The 15,724-nt window shown below is 40.5% G+C and overlaps 1 protein-coding gene across 1 annotated transcript; it reads right to left on the reverse strand.

Moving 5' to 3' along the window:
- Nucleotides 1-770: 770 nt before the first annotated feature.
- LRRC66 (leucine rich repeat containing 66) lies at nt 771-15,358 on the reverse strand. Its single transcript, XM_063459969.1, has 5 exons — nt 14,806-15,358; nt 13,084-13,536; nt 7,634-7,803; nt 6,629-6,968; nt 771-3,266 (listed from the first exon to the last, which is right to left on the reverse strand). Exons 1-5 carry the CDS (start codon nt 14,822-14,824, stop codon nt 946-948), a joined length of 3,303 nt encoding a protein of 1,100 aa, XP_063316039.1. The 5' UTR covers nt 14,825-15,358; the 3' UTR covers nt 771-945.
- Between the last annotated feature and the right edge of the window lie 366 nt (nt 15,359-15,724).

Below are 15,724 nucleotides of genomic sequence, written 5' to 3' on the forward strand. Positions count from 1 at the left end.
TGTAAATGTTATGCTGGATAGCTATTCTTATCATACCCGGAGACCCGCGGGTCTCTCTATTGAAATGTATGTTGAATTCTACTTGCTTCACTATCTTAACATTGCCTACAGAGAACAGAAACCTGCGAGTTTCTTACTGTTTACCAATTGAGTGCCTTTCTCAACATGAAAATATCATAATAAAAAGATTTCCAAAAAAAAAGAATCATACGAACAAAAAACACGAAGGGAGAAGCATGTAATTATGATAGGGCCAGCCCAGGATGACTCGAAGCGGCACGATGGGCAGCCTTGACTTACGGTTTGGATTCAAATTGGCACCAGTCGGAGGGTGGTTGGCGAGGTAAAGAAGACCTGCTGAGTCTCCGCGGAGTCAGGAACCAGTGTGCGAGCTGACCAGGAGCTGCAGGACCAGGTAAATGTTTCCACGAGTTTTCAGAATAGAAAATGGCGATTTGCACGGACCGGAAGTTAGGGTATGCAAATCTCCAGACCTGAGATGGTAGTGAGTGCAGGGCTGGTGCTCCTTAAGAGGGGGAACCAAGTCCCTCCCACAACTTCAGGCCCTGCCTTCCATATATATATGGAATATATTTTGCTGTATTGATATATTATATCAATACAGCAAAAATATAAAAATATTTTTCTAAATATTAAATCATTTGAAATTCTTATCTAAAAACATTAAATCAAGCTCATGGTTTGGCAAATGTCCTAGTGACTGGAAGTTTTGCAGTTTCCGCTAGTTTAGACTTGCTTTATTTCTCATATTTTTTTGTTTTCTTGACCATGTATTACACTGTTATATAAAATATCATACATGTACTATAAATGCATCACATTTCTGCATCTGTTTCTAGGTACATTCACACATATTTGTTTGTGCTAATATTTAACCCTTACGTTTCTGTTTTTTTAAATGTATTTATTTTTATTGGATACCTGTTAATTTATATTCTGTCCATTCTTCATGGATGCAGAAAAAGCATCAAAAACTTTTTTCCTTTTTATAAAGTAACCCCCAGGACTTCTTGACACTTTAGAAGAAGGCCACATGTTCATGCTAAGAGGAAGAGATGTGGTCCCTCCGTTAACGTTTGTGTCCAAACCTATAACAGGTGTGTTTGCATTAATTTCATTAAAATCATGTTCACTATATTCATGTTTTTTATAGAATTTGTCAAGCCCACTTAGGTGATCATCCATGTCAGAAGATTTTTGTGTTGGTTTCCTTTCATAGGAATTAAAATCCTTCATTTCCTCTGGGGCAAGACCCATTAAGTTGTCCTCCTTGCTCACTTGTGAAATTCGATCTAGGGAAGCCCTTCTCTTGTTCTCTTGTGAGTTAAATTCCAAAGAACCCTCATCCTCAGATGTCAGATCTCCAAGATTTGTTGCTTGGGCTGCAACATAGTCACTTGTAGAAGTTTTCAACCAATGTAGCACAGCTTCTCTTTTATATGGATCATTAGCAGCAGCTGTAATGTCAGAATGTTGGGTTTGCATACATTGCTGTGTCCTAGCAACATCAATGATGTCATTGGCATTCTCACTTTTATCAGAGATACTGAGTGATGTACCACTTGTGCATTGATCCATGTTTGTTGTCTCTGACTGCTTCTGTAAAATTAAAAATGGACTGTGATTAACGGTTGTTTTGTCATTACTGATTCCTCCTGATCTTGTGATATACATTTGAGAGTTTGTTGCCCTAGGCTCAGCTGTCTCCAAAGGACGTTTTTTGTTGTTTTCATGAAATTTATTAGATGCACTGTCCTGCGAGTCCCATTTGAAGAAGTTGTTTTCATTGCCCTGACTTGATTGGGATATGGGGGCAATACCCTCATTAGTTGGGCCTTCGTTCACAACAAAATCAGTATTCTCAATTTGAGCTGGAGAAGCTGTATTTTTCTTTGAAACTCTAGACGTGCTGAGATCACTAGCACTCATACTGGTATATTCACAAGGGGACTGTGATGACTTTACATTCAGTTCTTCTCCCAAATCATTGATATGTGGCTGAGTGTCACGCACTTCATCCTCACTATTTATGTCAATAAACTCAGAGGTATCTGACAAAGAATTGGAAAGGCTGAAACTGAAGATGGATCCATCATCCGAAGAACTGCTGTTAGCATGCTGGTTGTGCATATCCGAAGAATGTAAATGTCTGTTTTGCTCAGAATCTGAATTTCTGGAATGTAACAGGTTATCCATACCATTGGACAGATTGGAAGCTGTGTGGTCTTGTTCATCTCCTCTGACCTCTGGATTCAGTGGAAAATGTTGATTTCCAGCTAGGAAGAGCTGTCTATGCTTAGGGCTTCTCAATATTTCAGAAGTTACACCTTCTCCATTATTTACACCAGTTGTGTCAGGATATTTTAAAATTGTCTCTGACTGATGATGTTTCTGACTTATTTGAGGAATGTCATTCCCATGTAGATTTTCATCAATTTCGCAGGATACAACATGCTTGACTTCAGGGAAGTTATTATTGGCTGGAATAGCCTTATCTGAACTTTCACCTTTGTTTTCCATTATTTTATACGTCCCGCGTCTCTGGAACTTTGCATCAACAATGCTAGGGGAAGGAGTTTGTATATGACATTCAGTTTCACTTTCTACATCTTTTTTCACAACTGAATTATGCTCACTAGGGTTGGAATATTCACAATGATTAGTCATCTTGGTATTTTCTATTAAAGTACCCCCTTTTTGTCCTTCGTGGATAATGATACAACTTCCAGAAGAGGAGTCTGCTTCAGACTTGTCTCTCAATATGCATTTATTATTCATTGATACATTTCTAAAAGCCCCATCTACTGAGGGTTCCTCTGTAAATCCTTCATTCTCATAGGTGGCTTCTGAGTTTTGTTTTTTGCTTTTTTTAAATTTGCAGCGTTTTTTCCAAAGCTTCTCAAGAAATGGCCTAACAAACACGCCAAGGCAAAATGCACAAATGAATGAAATGATGACGGAAAGGCAGACTGCTAGGGTGAACTCTTGTTGTGTCTTGCCTTGGGTAACTTCTGCTCGGACATCTCTGGGGCTCCTTCGAAGTGTAGTTGAATCTTCTTTATGAACATATACTTTGTACACTTTTCTTTTCTGCATAAGGTAAGAAACACAGAGGTATAATCCTTCATCATTGCTACTGGATATTGTGAGAACCAAGTTTTTCATCTTGTCAATGAAATTATTGGAATCTTTATGTTTTGCAAAAACTAATCCTCGGGGAGTCCACCAAAATGTGTTTTGATTACCTAGAAGAACAAAAAAGTAAACATTTGAGTTGCATTCGTCTGTTTTCCCACAATTAATACAGAATATTTAATTTGCTTATATAATAATTTGCCCTGTTCATCATCAGAATTAATTAGTGAACCATTATAAAGAAAGAGAATAGTTTAAATGAATACTCTAAGTACCATAACCACTACAGCCCACTATCTTTGTTAGCTCTTCTAATATAAGTCTTGCAAGGCTCAGCTCATTGGCTTAAAGCAATCAGCTGACGCTCCCAGACAATAATGAACCAGTTAGCTCAGGAGACATAACAGAAGTTCTTACTAGGGAACTTCTGGCTCTCCAACAAAGGTAGTGGAAGCAGACAGTGAGCTGTGCCCACCAGACCCCAGGTAAGAAGGCAAACTGATATAAAACTATATGACTCTTTACAGGGGCAGCAGGGCACTCCTGAAAGTATAACTCTGAATGGCACAGTGGTTTATTTTTTTGAAAAGTTATTTGTATCGTACTGAAACCAGATTGAAAATGTAGAAAAAATTTCTAAACTTGGATGCGGAGCTGGATTACCCATAGGATGGCTTTGGAGACTGCCTTGGGCCCAGGCTCAGAAAGACTACAACTCTTGCTGTGTGGTGGCCCAAATTAGCTAGCATTGTAATAAAACGTATCTCCCCACTTTGCCCTGTTTCCCCTTACCCGTTAGAGCACTAGATTAATATCAGGTGCTGACTACTTTAAAAGTTTTTTTGAGGTGCTTCGGCTCTTCTCAGTGTCTCAAAGCACTGAAGCCAGCAATCTGAGTAATTAACTGTAACAGGAATACAAGGAATCTCTTAAAGTCTGTTCCCAATATTAGGGGAGACCACACTGCTTCCCCACCAGACCGCCAGGGAAGTCTCACCAGAAAAAGGAAGTAGTATCGGGGGGAGAGGAGCAAACACACACTCAGACACTCCACACACACAACATTTAGCTACTCACAGGCACACGCAGATCCCCAACCAACTCTCACCCTGCTACACACACAATATTCTGCCCCTAAACATATTCTCACACACATACAAAAGTCTCCACACATCACTCACAGAAACAGAGCCCAGGGCACTAGGACGGGGGCCCAATCTGCATAGGGCCCTGCACAACCTTAAAAGGACACTATAGTCACCAAAACAACTTTAGGTTAATGAGGCAGTTCTTGTGTATAGATCATGTCTCTGAAGTTCCACTGCTCAATTATCTGCCATTAAGGAGTTAAATCACTTTTGTTTCTATTTATGCAGCCCTAGCCATACCTCCCCTGGCTGTAACTGACACAACCTGCATGTAAGCGAAATGGTTCCACTTCACTTACGTGAAAAGTTTTTATCTCCTGCTCTGTAAATTGAACTTGAATTACATACAGGAAGCTCCTGCAGGGTCTAGCAAACTATTAACAGAGCAAGAGATAAGAAATTCTAAATTAAACTGCATTTGCAAAAGGACGTGTAAACATTAGATGACTCTTTACAGGAAGTGTTTAGGAAGGCTTTGTAAGTCCCATGCATGGAGGTGTGACTAGAGCTGTATAAACAAAATGATTTAACTCCTAAATGGCAGGGGGCGGGGCCGGACCGCCATGCCGAACAGACGCACAATTGAGTAGCTCCTGAGATACTCTCCAGATTTGGCAATTTAAAAATTACCTACCTGCTCACCCGAAGACTGGTAGCTGTGTCCCAGTGCATGAAGCCACCCTGGTCCCGAGGAGAGGCTTGCTGGGAAGTTTTAGTCCCTCGGAGGGACGATCCCCGTCATCCACATGGGGACCGCTCGGGCGGTGAGTGGGGTGGACGGCCGCTGCCCGGCTATCCTGCCCGCCAGCGGCAAGGCAGAAGCACGAGGCTAGGAGGATCTGGCCCTGTCCCCCCCCCCTCTGGACCGGCGGGGGTGATCCCGGTCCCCACCCCGCAGCCCATCAGAGTGCAGCAACAACGGCACTCAAGCACCAGCAGAGCGGACACAGTGAAAAGAGGCCGCTTTTAAAATGGCGAAGACGGCACGACAAGCCACCCACGATCAGAGGCCAAATGGCGCACCCACCTCTCCTGACTCCACACGGGCGGATTGCCGATGCGGGCCGCAAGGGAACCAGCAAATACAAGCCGTGACCCCACAAGTCAAGCTGTGACGGAGCTGCATTAAACTGATTGAGCCCAAAGCTATAAAACACGGAGTGGGACACTGTCATAGTGCACTGACCTTACCTGCCACACCGCCCAGATCACCACATGGGGGCAACAACAGCCGACTGGTCCGCCGCCTAAGACAGGCACCCGCCAAGACCACAGGTTAACTATAAAAGGCAACACCGCCATGCTATATTGCCACTTAACGGGACTAGAATTCATATAACAGTCTCCAGAACTTGTGTCCCCCTTTAAAAACTAAAACTCTTTCACGACCAAAGAAGGTCTCTAAATGTGCATCCACGGAACGTCACCTTGCTGGCATGGAGTCCAACTGGGGGTGGAAAAGCTGTAGGGCAATCTTAAGTGCTGATGCTCCCTCTGTTTTCTTGCCTTTGCCCTCCAGCTATTAAATATTTTGGTTAAGCTTAGCATAACATGTAGTTACATATTCCATGCCTAGTCAGACAAGAAGTATGTTTAGCTACACCGCTATAGAATCAAAGCGACTGATGATAGTACTAATCGTCTAATAACAGTATTAAAGTGACTAACTGAAATTAAGCCTGAACATTTACTATAATTAAACTGTACCAACATGTCTATGCAGTTATCATAATATGCACGCATAACCTGTAACATCTATAGACTAGCATAAACATTGACTAAGCTTTAGTACAGTATATACTTAATCTTACAAGCTTAACCTGAGTTGCATAAAATATAAAAAATTGTGCCTGTTAATCTTTTGTCCCGCATGTTACGCGAGGAAAAAGCCTGAGGACTGCTTTCGGGGCACCTCATGCCTGCTTGTAATATTTATGTGCACGACAAAAATAGAGAATAAAAAATAAATAAAAAAACAAACAAACCTCCTAAATGGCAAAGAACTGAGCATTGAGACTGCAGGGGCATGATCTACACACCAAAACTGCTTCATTAAGCCAAAGTTGTTTTGGTGATAATGGTGTCCTTTTAAGCTAAAGTTCTTTTGGTGACTACAGTGTTCCTTTAATATACCTCTGGTTGGAGGAAGGTTAAGCTGGAGAATTATTTTTTTTATCTCTGCAATAATTTAGCTTTCAAATAACAAGTTTGTAAAGGACCTAGTTATGAAGCAGTAATAAAGAATAATTTTAACATGTGCTGTGATTTAGGTTATAAATGCTTTTTCTTTATGATTTTTATTATTTTATAGCCATTTAACGTACCAGATGCGTTGCTTATGTCACAAGTTAGAACAATCTGTTTTCCTGCTGTAACATTTATTTTTGTTGCATTGGTAGAATCCAAAGACATCGCGCAGGCGGAATGGAGAGCTTTGATACTAAGCAGGGGTTGTCCAACAGCATAAATAGGAGCCCTGCAAGTAACATTCCACTCCTTGTTCATATAAGCAGACAGGAAGCTGAGAACATTTCTTAAATCCCACAATCTACAGTCACATGTCCATGGATTATCAGATATATCAACATCTACAGGCAGCATATGGGAATACATGAAAACCATTGGTGAAAATGAAATGAGTGCATTGCTTCTTAGGCTCAGAACCTGCAAAGATACACAAAATAATATTTTAATCTTCACTAAACTGAATCAATCAAAGTTTGGAGAAAATGATGGACAGCATCTTAGCAAGTCAATTATTATAATGGACTACTAAAGTCACCCAGGACACCTAATCTCAATAAAATGGTATCAGTGCAGTGATCCTACAGTTGTAACTCTTCAAGGTGAAACATTACCTTTTGCAGAAAAGGGATAAACACTCCCTTCTACTGGCTGTCATATTGAAGGAGGCGCTCAGCACAAGATAAAAGGGTGAGATTAGTCTTTATTGTTTCTTTTCTCAAGTTTGGGGCATACCAACAAGAACCCTTTAACTGATTGAACAGTCATAGTTAGCATGAACATTTTCATTGTACATTTGTTCTCCCACAGTCTGGTAATCCAGCCTGAATTAAGAGAGTTGTAGTTGTGGTAAACTTTAAAAGTCCGATGTTTCAGGAAATATTAGCTCGTATTAGAATGCCAGAAGATACATTGCTCCACTTGTGTTAGGACTACAGCCTTTCAGTTTGTTTGTTTGAAGCTGTTTCCTCCACAGGTAAAGAAAGAAGTGTTAGAAACTTTACAAAATATATATGATTCATCCACTCCTAGTGAGTTTTCATTGCTAATTAATAACAAAGTGTATAATGAATTAAGAAAGCAACCTTGAGTTTTATGGTGTCTCGGAATGCATCTGGATGTATCTCAAAGATCCTATTTCCTCTCAAATCTATTGTCTTTAACTCAGTGCAGTTTGCAAAATCATCCTGGTTGATGCGAGTAATGCTGTTGAATGATACTTGCAGGGTTTGCAGAGATTTCAGATTTCCAAGTCCTTGGGGGAAGAAAAATTGTAAAGAATTGGTAACATGCTACTCAAAAAAATAAACAAATACATAAAACACCTATATCTAAGTACAAGCAATTAATTTATGTAAATCAGATGGTAATATCAGTATTTTTGCCATAAAATAGGGGTACTCTGGGACGGAGCCTAACTGCCGTGCTGACCAGTTGCACACCTCAAGAGCTCCTCACAGAACTCTCTAAAATAGCACAAACAGACGACTTACACCCTAAAAATCGACAACTGAAGCAACCCGGTGACAGGAGGAGTTCATGGTGGCTGATCTGTTATTGCCTTTAACCGAGAACAGTGGCTTTTAACAGGGGCAGACCTGCGGCCTACAAGAGGCTTACTTAAAGTTGGCGAGATGGAGGCGGCCAATCCCTCCTCATACCACTTAATTTTTCTTCTGTGTTCTCCACTTTAATCTTTAACCCTCCCTGCCGGTGAGGGCTATCCCAGAACTCTCAATAAGTGCTGAAGTGGCGGTGTCCCAGTTGCCTATCATCAGTAATAGCAATCCTGTCGCTTGCACAATGGCGTACGCCACGTTCAGGCCCATTGTCCTGTGACCAACTACCCTCCTTACTGAATAAACTGGATGCTCTGTTTGCTGACTTCTGGTCCAAACTAACCAGTCGCCTTGGCACTACAGTGGCAGGTTCACTGACACATACCTTGCCTCCATCCACTCGCCGACCCACACATTCTGCCCAAAATGGGGGTATCCACAAGAGGATACCCATCCGGAAAATTGCTAGGTGGAAGAAGCGGAAGGCGCCGCAATCTAGACTACCAAGACAGGCTGGAAGTCAAGGCCCCATCAAACAGCAGGATTGTGGGCGATGTCCCTGCACGCAGCACTTGCCAACACCACAGATCTCAGGAGCAGAAACCTTCACTCTACTTAGGCTGGTGCCCCAATGGTAGATCACCACCATGCTGAACTGCGCTGTTTGCCCGGAGGGCATAGGGTAGCCCAGGACTGATTTACTGAACGTGCGTACCTGGTGTTATACATACCTACTTTCTCAGAAGGGACACTGCCACTGTCATCACTTGTTTAACCACTACCTATGATACCATGACCCCTAGCATGTGTTCAATGCATATTAGTAAGCTCTACTGACCAGCCTCTTGCTATCTGATATTTGTTATATTTTTAGAGTGCCAGACATTCATCATGACATACTATAATTTAAAAATGTGCAGTGACTCAGACATGTACTTTAGCCTTCCTGTTACCTTTTTCTAAGCATAACACTTAAAATTTCTTTGATCTTCTGTAATAATCCCCTTATGCCGCAAAGACTTCCTTATCAGAGGTATGCTCGCAGTCTCTACTTCCAACAGGACTGAGGAAGTGGCTTTTAAATCATAACCTGACTGCACACAGACAGATACACTATAAACAGGTTGTGATACCTCTAATGCAGGTTTTATATTGTTCAGATCTTTCCGTGCTGTCAGTGACTGAGCTATATACCTTTTGTGGCGGGGCAATGCCTTTATCAGAGTTGTGTCCCACTGTCCCAAATTTGCTCTCTGATGTCCCACTTTTAGTGACATCACAGAACAGTCCCCAGTGTACTGTGTGCATCATTAGACACACTCACCCTACGCTCAATGCACTAAGGCCATGCAGAGAACTCCGAAACTTAATTAGTTTAATGAGCGGGTTTGCCCCTTTTGGCTGCACAAGAGATATGAGTTGCATCATTGTCCTCAGGGCCGCCATCAGGGGGTGACAACCATAACGGACACACTTAGGGCCACCCGATGGGCCCCCTCCTTCAGAGCCTGGTCAGCGATATGGCATTGGTATAGCGCGACCGGCCCCTTTAAAAAAAAAAAAAAGCAGCCGCAAGTGCTGCTGGGAGGAAGTGGTCACTTCTTCCCAGCTCACTCTGCGCGGGAGGAGCACGCGCGCCAGTGAAGAGGGAGCCGCGCCGACTCCCATCATCCCCAGCCACCCTCCTGCAAAGGTAAGAGACAGGAGGTTGGCTGGAAAATGAGCTGTGTGTGTGTGTGTCTGTATGTCTGTCTGTTATGTCTGTCTGTCTGTGTGTCTGTCTGTATGTATGTCTGTATGTCTGTCTGTATGTCTATGTATGTCTGTCTGCATGCATGTCTGTATGTATATAGATAAACACAAAAAGGAAAGAATTCAGCGCTAATTAACACACAATTAGTAGAGGTAGGCAGAAACCCAAATGAAGGAGAACCCCTCAAGTCCTTCAGTGGATAAAACACAGATAGAAAAAAAATATAAGATAGGGCTGCGCCAAGTGGAGAAAGATAGTCCAGTACAAATCTACTCTTGTATTTTACTGTGTATTTTAGAACAATAAAAGTTTTTTGGCTACTTTACCGTACCAATCCTCTTTTTATTGCACTCTCTATGCACTTTAAACTTTTTTACTTATTCCTGGCATTTTAACATTCTTGGTTACTTTTACTTCCACTGGCAATTTTACTGTTCCAGTACTCCAAGAAATCCCAGGTGGGGATCATACCACCAACGCTTATCCATTGAGCAGTACCTCTGCTCTATCTTTGTGAGTATTATTTTATCTTCTATTTTACTCTCTTACTCCATCACAATTGAGAGCACTATTGTTGCTTTTTGCCTTTCTCTCTTGGAGCTTTGGACTACCAGACGGTGTTGACGGACGCACTTCCGCTGCATATCCCATAAGCGGGGATTATACCTCTGTACGCTATCCACACCAGAGCTGGCCACATCTCTCTCAAATGTGAGTTCTCTACCTTTCTCTACCTATTGCACATTGAACCCCATCACAATTGAGAGCACTATTGTTGCTTTCTATCTCTTTTCTGAGTTTTGGACTACCAGACTGTGTTGACGGAGACCCCTTCCCTACATATCCCATAAGCGGGGATTATACCGCTGTACGCAATTCACACCAGAGCTGGCCATAGCTCTCCCAAATGTGAGTTCTCTACTTATATTGTCTACTGCGCCTTGAATTTTAGACATACTGCACCATTGGTTGCCTCTACCTCTCTTTTGTTTTCATAAACTGAACGGTCAACACCAGACGCACCTACCTCTACCAAGAAACCATACCCTATCAATTATTCCTGACTATCCACTGGTATCCTAGTGAAATTTTTACTGGTCTATCTTTCTCCACTTGGCGCAGCCCTATCTTATATTTTTTATGTCTGTATGTATGTCTGTATGTATGTCTGTCTGTATGTATATATGTCTGTATGCATGTATGTCTATGTATGTCTGTCTGTCTATGTATGTATGTCTGTCTGTATGTATGTGTATGTATGTATGCATGTCTGTATGTATGTCTGTCTGTATGCATGTATGTCTGTATGCATGTATGTCTATGTATGTCTGTCTGGATGCATACATGTCTGTGTGTATGTCTGTATGTATGTCTGTGTGTATGTATATGTATGTCTGTCTGTATGCATGTATGTGTATGTATGTCTGTATGTCTGTCTGTGTATGTATGTATGTCTGTGTCTGTCTGTCTGTATGCATGTGTGTATGTATGTATGTATGTGTGTGTGTGCCTGTATGCATGTATATGTATGTATGTCTGTCTGTCTGTCTATGTATGTCTGTCTGTCTGTATGCATGTATGTATGTATGTCTATGCATGTCTGTCTGTATGTATGTATGTCTGTATGTATATGTCTGTATGCATGTCTGTATGCATGTATGTCTATGTATGTATGTATGTATGTATATCTATGTATGTCTGTCTTGATGCATGCATGTCTGTGTGTATGTCTGTATATATGTATGTGTGTGTATGTCTGTATGTATGTCTGTGTGTATGTCTATGTATTTCTGTCTGTCTGACTGCATGCATGTATGTCTGTGTATGTATGTCTGTATGTATGTATGTTTGCATGCATGTATGTCTGTCTGTATGTATGTCTATGTATATATGTATGTCTGTATGTCATTATATATGTTTATATGTATGCCTGTATGTCAGTATGAATGTATGTCTGCATACCATTATGAACATGTGTATGTGTTTATGGATGTCTGTATGCATGTATGTCTGTATATATGCATGCATGTCAGACTGTATGTATGTATGTATGTCTGTAAGCCATTATGAATGTATGTCTGTGTATGTCTGTATGCCATTATGAATGTATGTGTGTCTGTATGTCTGTCAGTATGTATGTATGTATGAATGTATGTGTGTGTGTATGTATTTATGTATGTCTGTGTGCATGTATGTATGTTGGTGTCTGTATGTATGTATGTGTCTTTATGTCCTCATGCATGTGTGTCTGTATGTATGTTAGCATTTGTGTCTGTCACTACGTATGCCTGTGTGTATGTCTCAGTATGTGTGTGTCAGTATGTATGCCTGTATGCGTGTATGTCTGTTTCAGTATGTGTGTCTGTTGGTATGTATCTGTGTCCTTTTGTATCAGTGTGTGTGTTCCTGTGGGCGGTATTTGGAGGCGGACCCAGTGGGCGGTATTTGGAGGTGGGCCCCAGGGGGCCCAGACCCTGAGCTAAGTTAGGGGCCCCAAAATGTCTCGTGGTGGCCCTGATTGTCCTGCCTCCTTTTACTCTGCTTATTAGCATTGCCAATTATGAGACACAGATGTTTCAGAGTATATGTGTTCAATAGAATACAATAGAATAGAGTTTGTACTCTAAAAATGTACTCTAAAAATAGGTGTCTCCAAGACCCTTTGTCAACCTGGAAATAATACAATTGAACATATTGGTAACATGCTAAAGAACAGTGGTCCTCTCTTTAACAAAACTTTGCAGGATTTCCCAGGGTACTAAGTAACCAGGGAACGCTTAGGTAACCAGGGAACAGGGTTAATAACCAGATGTGAGCTGTGCAATGCTTTAGCTCCGTATTTAAATCAGTTTAATCTGCTTGACATCCACCTGTCAAGCAGTAAGCAGAACTGAAACTGGAATCAACAATAACCGACTCTTATAAGATAAACTTCTAACATTACGAAGAAGCTTAAATAGTAAAAATATTTAGTAGTCAAGTAGTCCAATATATTCCATACATGATGGTCTCTTAGGGAAATTTTTTCCCTGAATAATAAAGGACTACATTCCCGCAGGTATTTCCTGTACTGATAAAGTAGCTTGTTACAGCCATTTATTTTCCTGATCATTTATCATGGCAGCATTAACAAATGGATTAGCTCTCCCCATTACAGCAGAAAGCACAGGTATCCATATCACAAGTACCCCTAATTCTAGGGTGTTTTAGTACTGCTTCTTACCTTCTGGAAGAGCGTTTAATCTGTTTCTATCAAGCAGTAGGGTTTTCAATGCCGGCAGAATCACGTTTTTTACATCTTGTTTACGATCCCTTCCGTACATGTAAAGTGAAACCCTGTAGATATGATTTGTGCTTAAATTTAATGTTTCCAAGCCAATGAAGTTATAGAATGTTCTTACGTTGAATGTTTGTATCACATTGTTACTCAGATCTATATGCTTCATTGCCCTCCACAGATCTACTGAGCTGAACCAGTAAGGCTTGCTCCTAGGATTTTGTCCTGGGTCAAACAAGGGCAAGGCTGTCATGCCAGTGAATGAGCAAATCATTGAGTATCCTTTATCCCACTGACATTTCGAAAAAGGATACATGGACCGTGCTCCCTGGACTTCTGTAGATCCAACAACAACAAGGCTGGAAACCAGAGCAATAAGACCAACAAACACCATCGTACCTACATGAAAAAAAAATATTTAAACAAAACTGAAAATACTATATTGATTATCTGCTCACTCTTCTTCTATCAAAAGACAGTGGGCCTGTATTTTGCTGACTATCTGAAAATCATTTTGCAGAATATTTTTTTTTTTTTTTTTTTTATATTTTTCAATAAAAATATATGCAAATTATATACAGGAGATGATCTAATTTACAAATGTATGCATTTTCTCTGATGTGTACTCAGAACTGTAATTCTTGATATATGCATTGGAATTTAAAGAATCTGTGTGACGACATTTCCAGGGTTTGCCCTATTGCTAAGCTGTATACGAGTCCTAAGATAAATAAAAAGATACAGCACTTTGTGGTTCTTTGATCTGCGAACCTTCAGGGTTATTTACTAAAGTGAAAATTGTTGGGAATTCAAACAGGAAAAATCTACATGTCAGCTATGCTTCGAGTTCAACTGTTTTAGCCTTAAATCTGAAATCCACTTTGAATTCTTCACATTTCTCCCTTTATTGTCAAGACATTGTTCTCTAGATTACAGATACCTCATAAAGAAATAGTGTAAAATAATACCTACAACTACACCTGTTTCTACCACTGCCTCCCCTCCACGTCTGGATTCCCAGGTTGCTATGCAACCATTATACAGAGAATTGTTGTGGGGACAATCTATTGACACTGTATACGAGTTCATACCTGGGATTGGACCTCACTGGGTCTCTATTTAACAATGTATTCTGTTCTACCTTCACCGTTCACCAAGTCATTAATTCCACTTAACATTGCTAATACTGACAGGCTGCGTCTGAATGACACCTATAACACTCCCCTATGTGTTTTGCCATCATTGTAACACAGACTCGTGCAAGTCAGATGTTTTCTTTCTGTACCAAATCACAAGTACACTAATTTATGTATACATTGTATTGTAACTGATAACTTTAAATTCATATGGTCTATTTACTGCTGAATCTACATTTGTATGACATCAAGGTGAACAAATCCAAACTTAAATTTTTTGGTTGTTCATCACCAAAACATTTACGTTTGTATTTGTTCACCTTGGTTTCAAATGTGGGGGTTAACATGAGTGCCCACTGAGTGCTACAGATGCTATTGAGATTGTACTGTTCAAGATTTATATAAGAAGTGCCTTTAAAATTCACCCTTTTATTCTCTCTTCTCTACATTGGTATGAATCTAAAAAAAAATTTCAATAAAAAGTTATTTTATAAAAAAAAAAAAAAATACTTCTAATTAGCCTTCAACTTACCTTTAGTTTCTAAAACCATTCATATGCAGTTCAGTCATTCAGCTTAGTACTCTTAGTTCCGAACCATCCCAAACAGTGATTCATCTGGAGACATCCAGTTTACACTTTAGATATTTTGTTCTGTCCATATTTTTGTTTAGTGGAGTAAGGGAAACCCCTTTGGAAGAGCAAAATAGTATGGTTGTGCTTTCCGCTCTGGATGTGTATAATAATATATAGTTGGTAAAGACTACAATCACCTTTAGTCCCAGGATCCACTCCCCACCACTTTATTACTGATCAAAGTCTACAGTCATAATTACAACAGGATATACCGTGAATATGCAATCAATGACATAGTTTCAGCTAATAAACCACTTGGTACTTTCAGTCTGAAAGTGCATGTGATTGTCAAATGAACCATTCAGTTAAGATATGCGCTGACAATTCTTACAAACCTGTTTTTTGTTATTTGTCAGTTTGTATTTTGCAGTGTTTATTGAATTTCTAAAGACTGCCAGGTTTTGGGTAAAGGTAGCAGGTATGCTGTAGAATTGTGACGAGGAATGTGTCCCAGAGAAGGGCTGGTAATGTTTAACTATTTTTTTTTTCAAAAAAAGCTCTTAGACCTCAGTGTGACTGGTCCTACTCAGGTAGAAGATGTGATATATGGGTTTTAATATATGGATTTGTGAGGTGTTATATATATATAGCTCCAAACTTCCCCAGTATGACCTGCGTAGCTGAGCATTCACAGACTGTGCGTACACCAACATTGAGACATCGACTTTGTTTCCAGGACCTTAATGCCCCAATGACATTTGGCATGTGTATGAATGTGATAAACATTGTCTTACACCACTCTGTGGATCAAAGGTAAGCCTCCCAATGGACCTGATTTTGGCAGAACAGTACAGCTTTTCGCCCCAGGGAACAGTCA

Source organism: Pelobates fuscus, chromosome 6 (genome assembly GCF_036172605.1).
Source record: "Pelobates fuscus isolate aPelFus1 chromosome 6, aPelFus1.pri, whole genome shotgun sequence".
In the NCBI taxonomy this organism is placed as follows: Eukaryota; Metazoa; Chordata; class Amphibia; order Anura; family Pelobatidae; genus Pelobates; species Pelobates fuscus.

Bases quoted from the DNA above. Each gene is read 5' to 3' on its own strand.
- LRRC66 (XM_063459969.1), bottom strand. The intron at 7,804-13,083 runs GTAAGAAGCAGT...TCTTCCCCCAAG, and splicing joins ATTAAACGCTCTTCCAGAAG to GACTTGGAAATCTGAAATCT. The intron at 6,969-7,633 runs GTTGCTTTCTTA...GTATCTTTGCAG, and splicing joins GAGACACCATAAAACTCAAG to GTTCTGAGCCTAAGAAGCAA.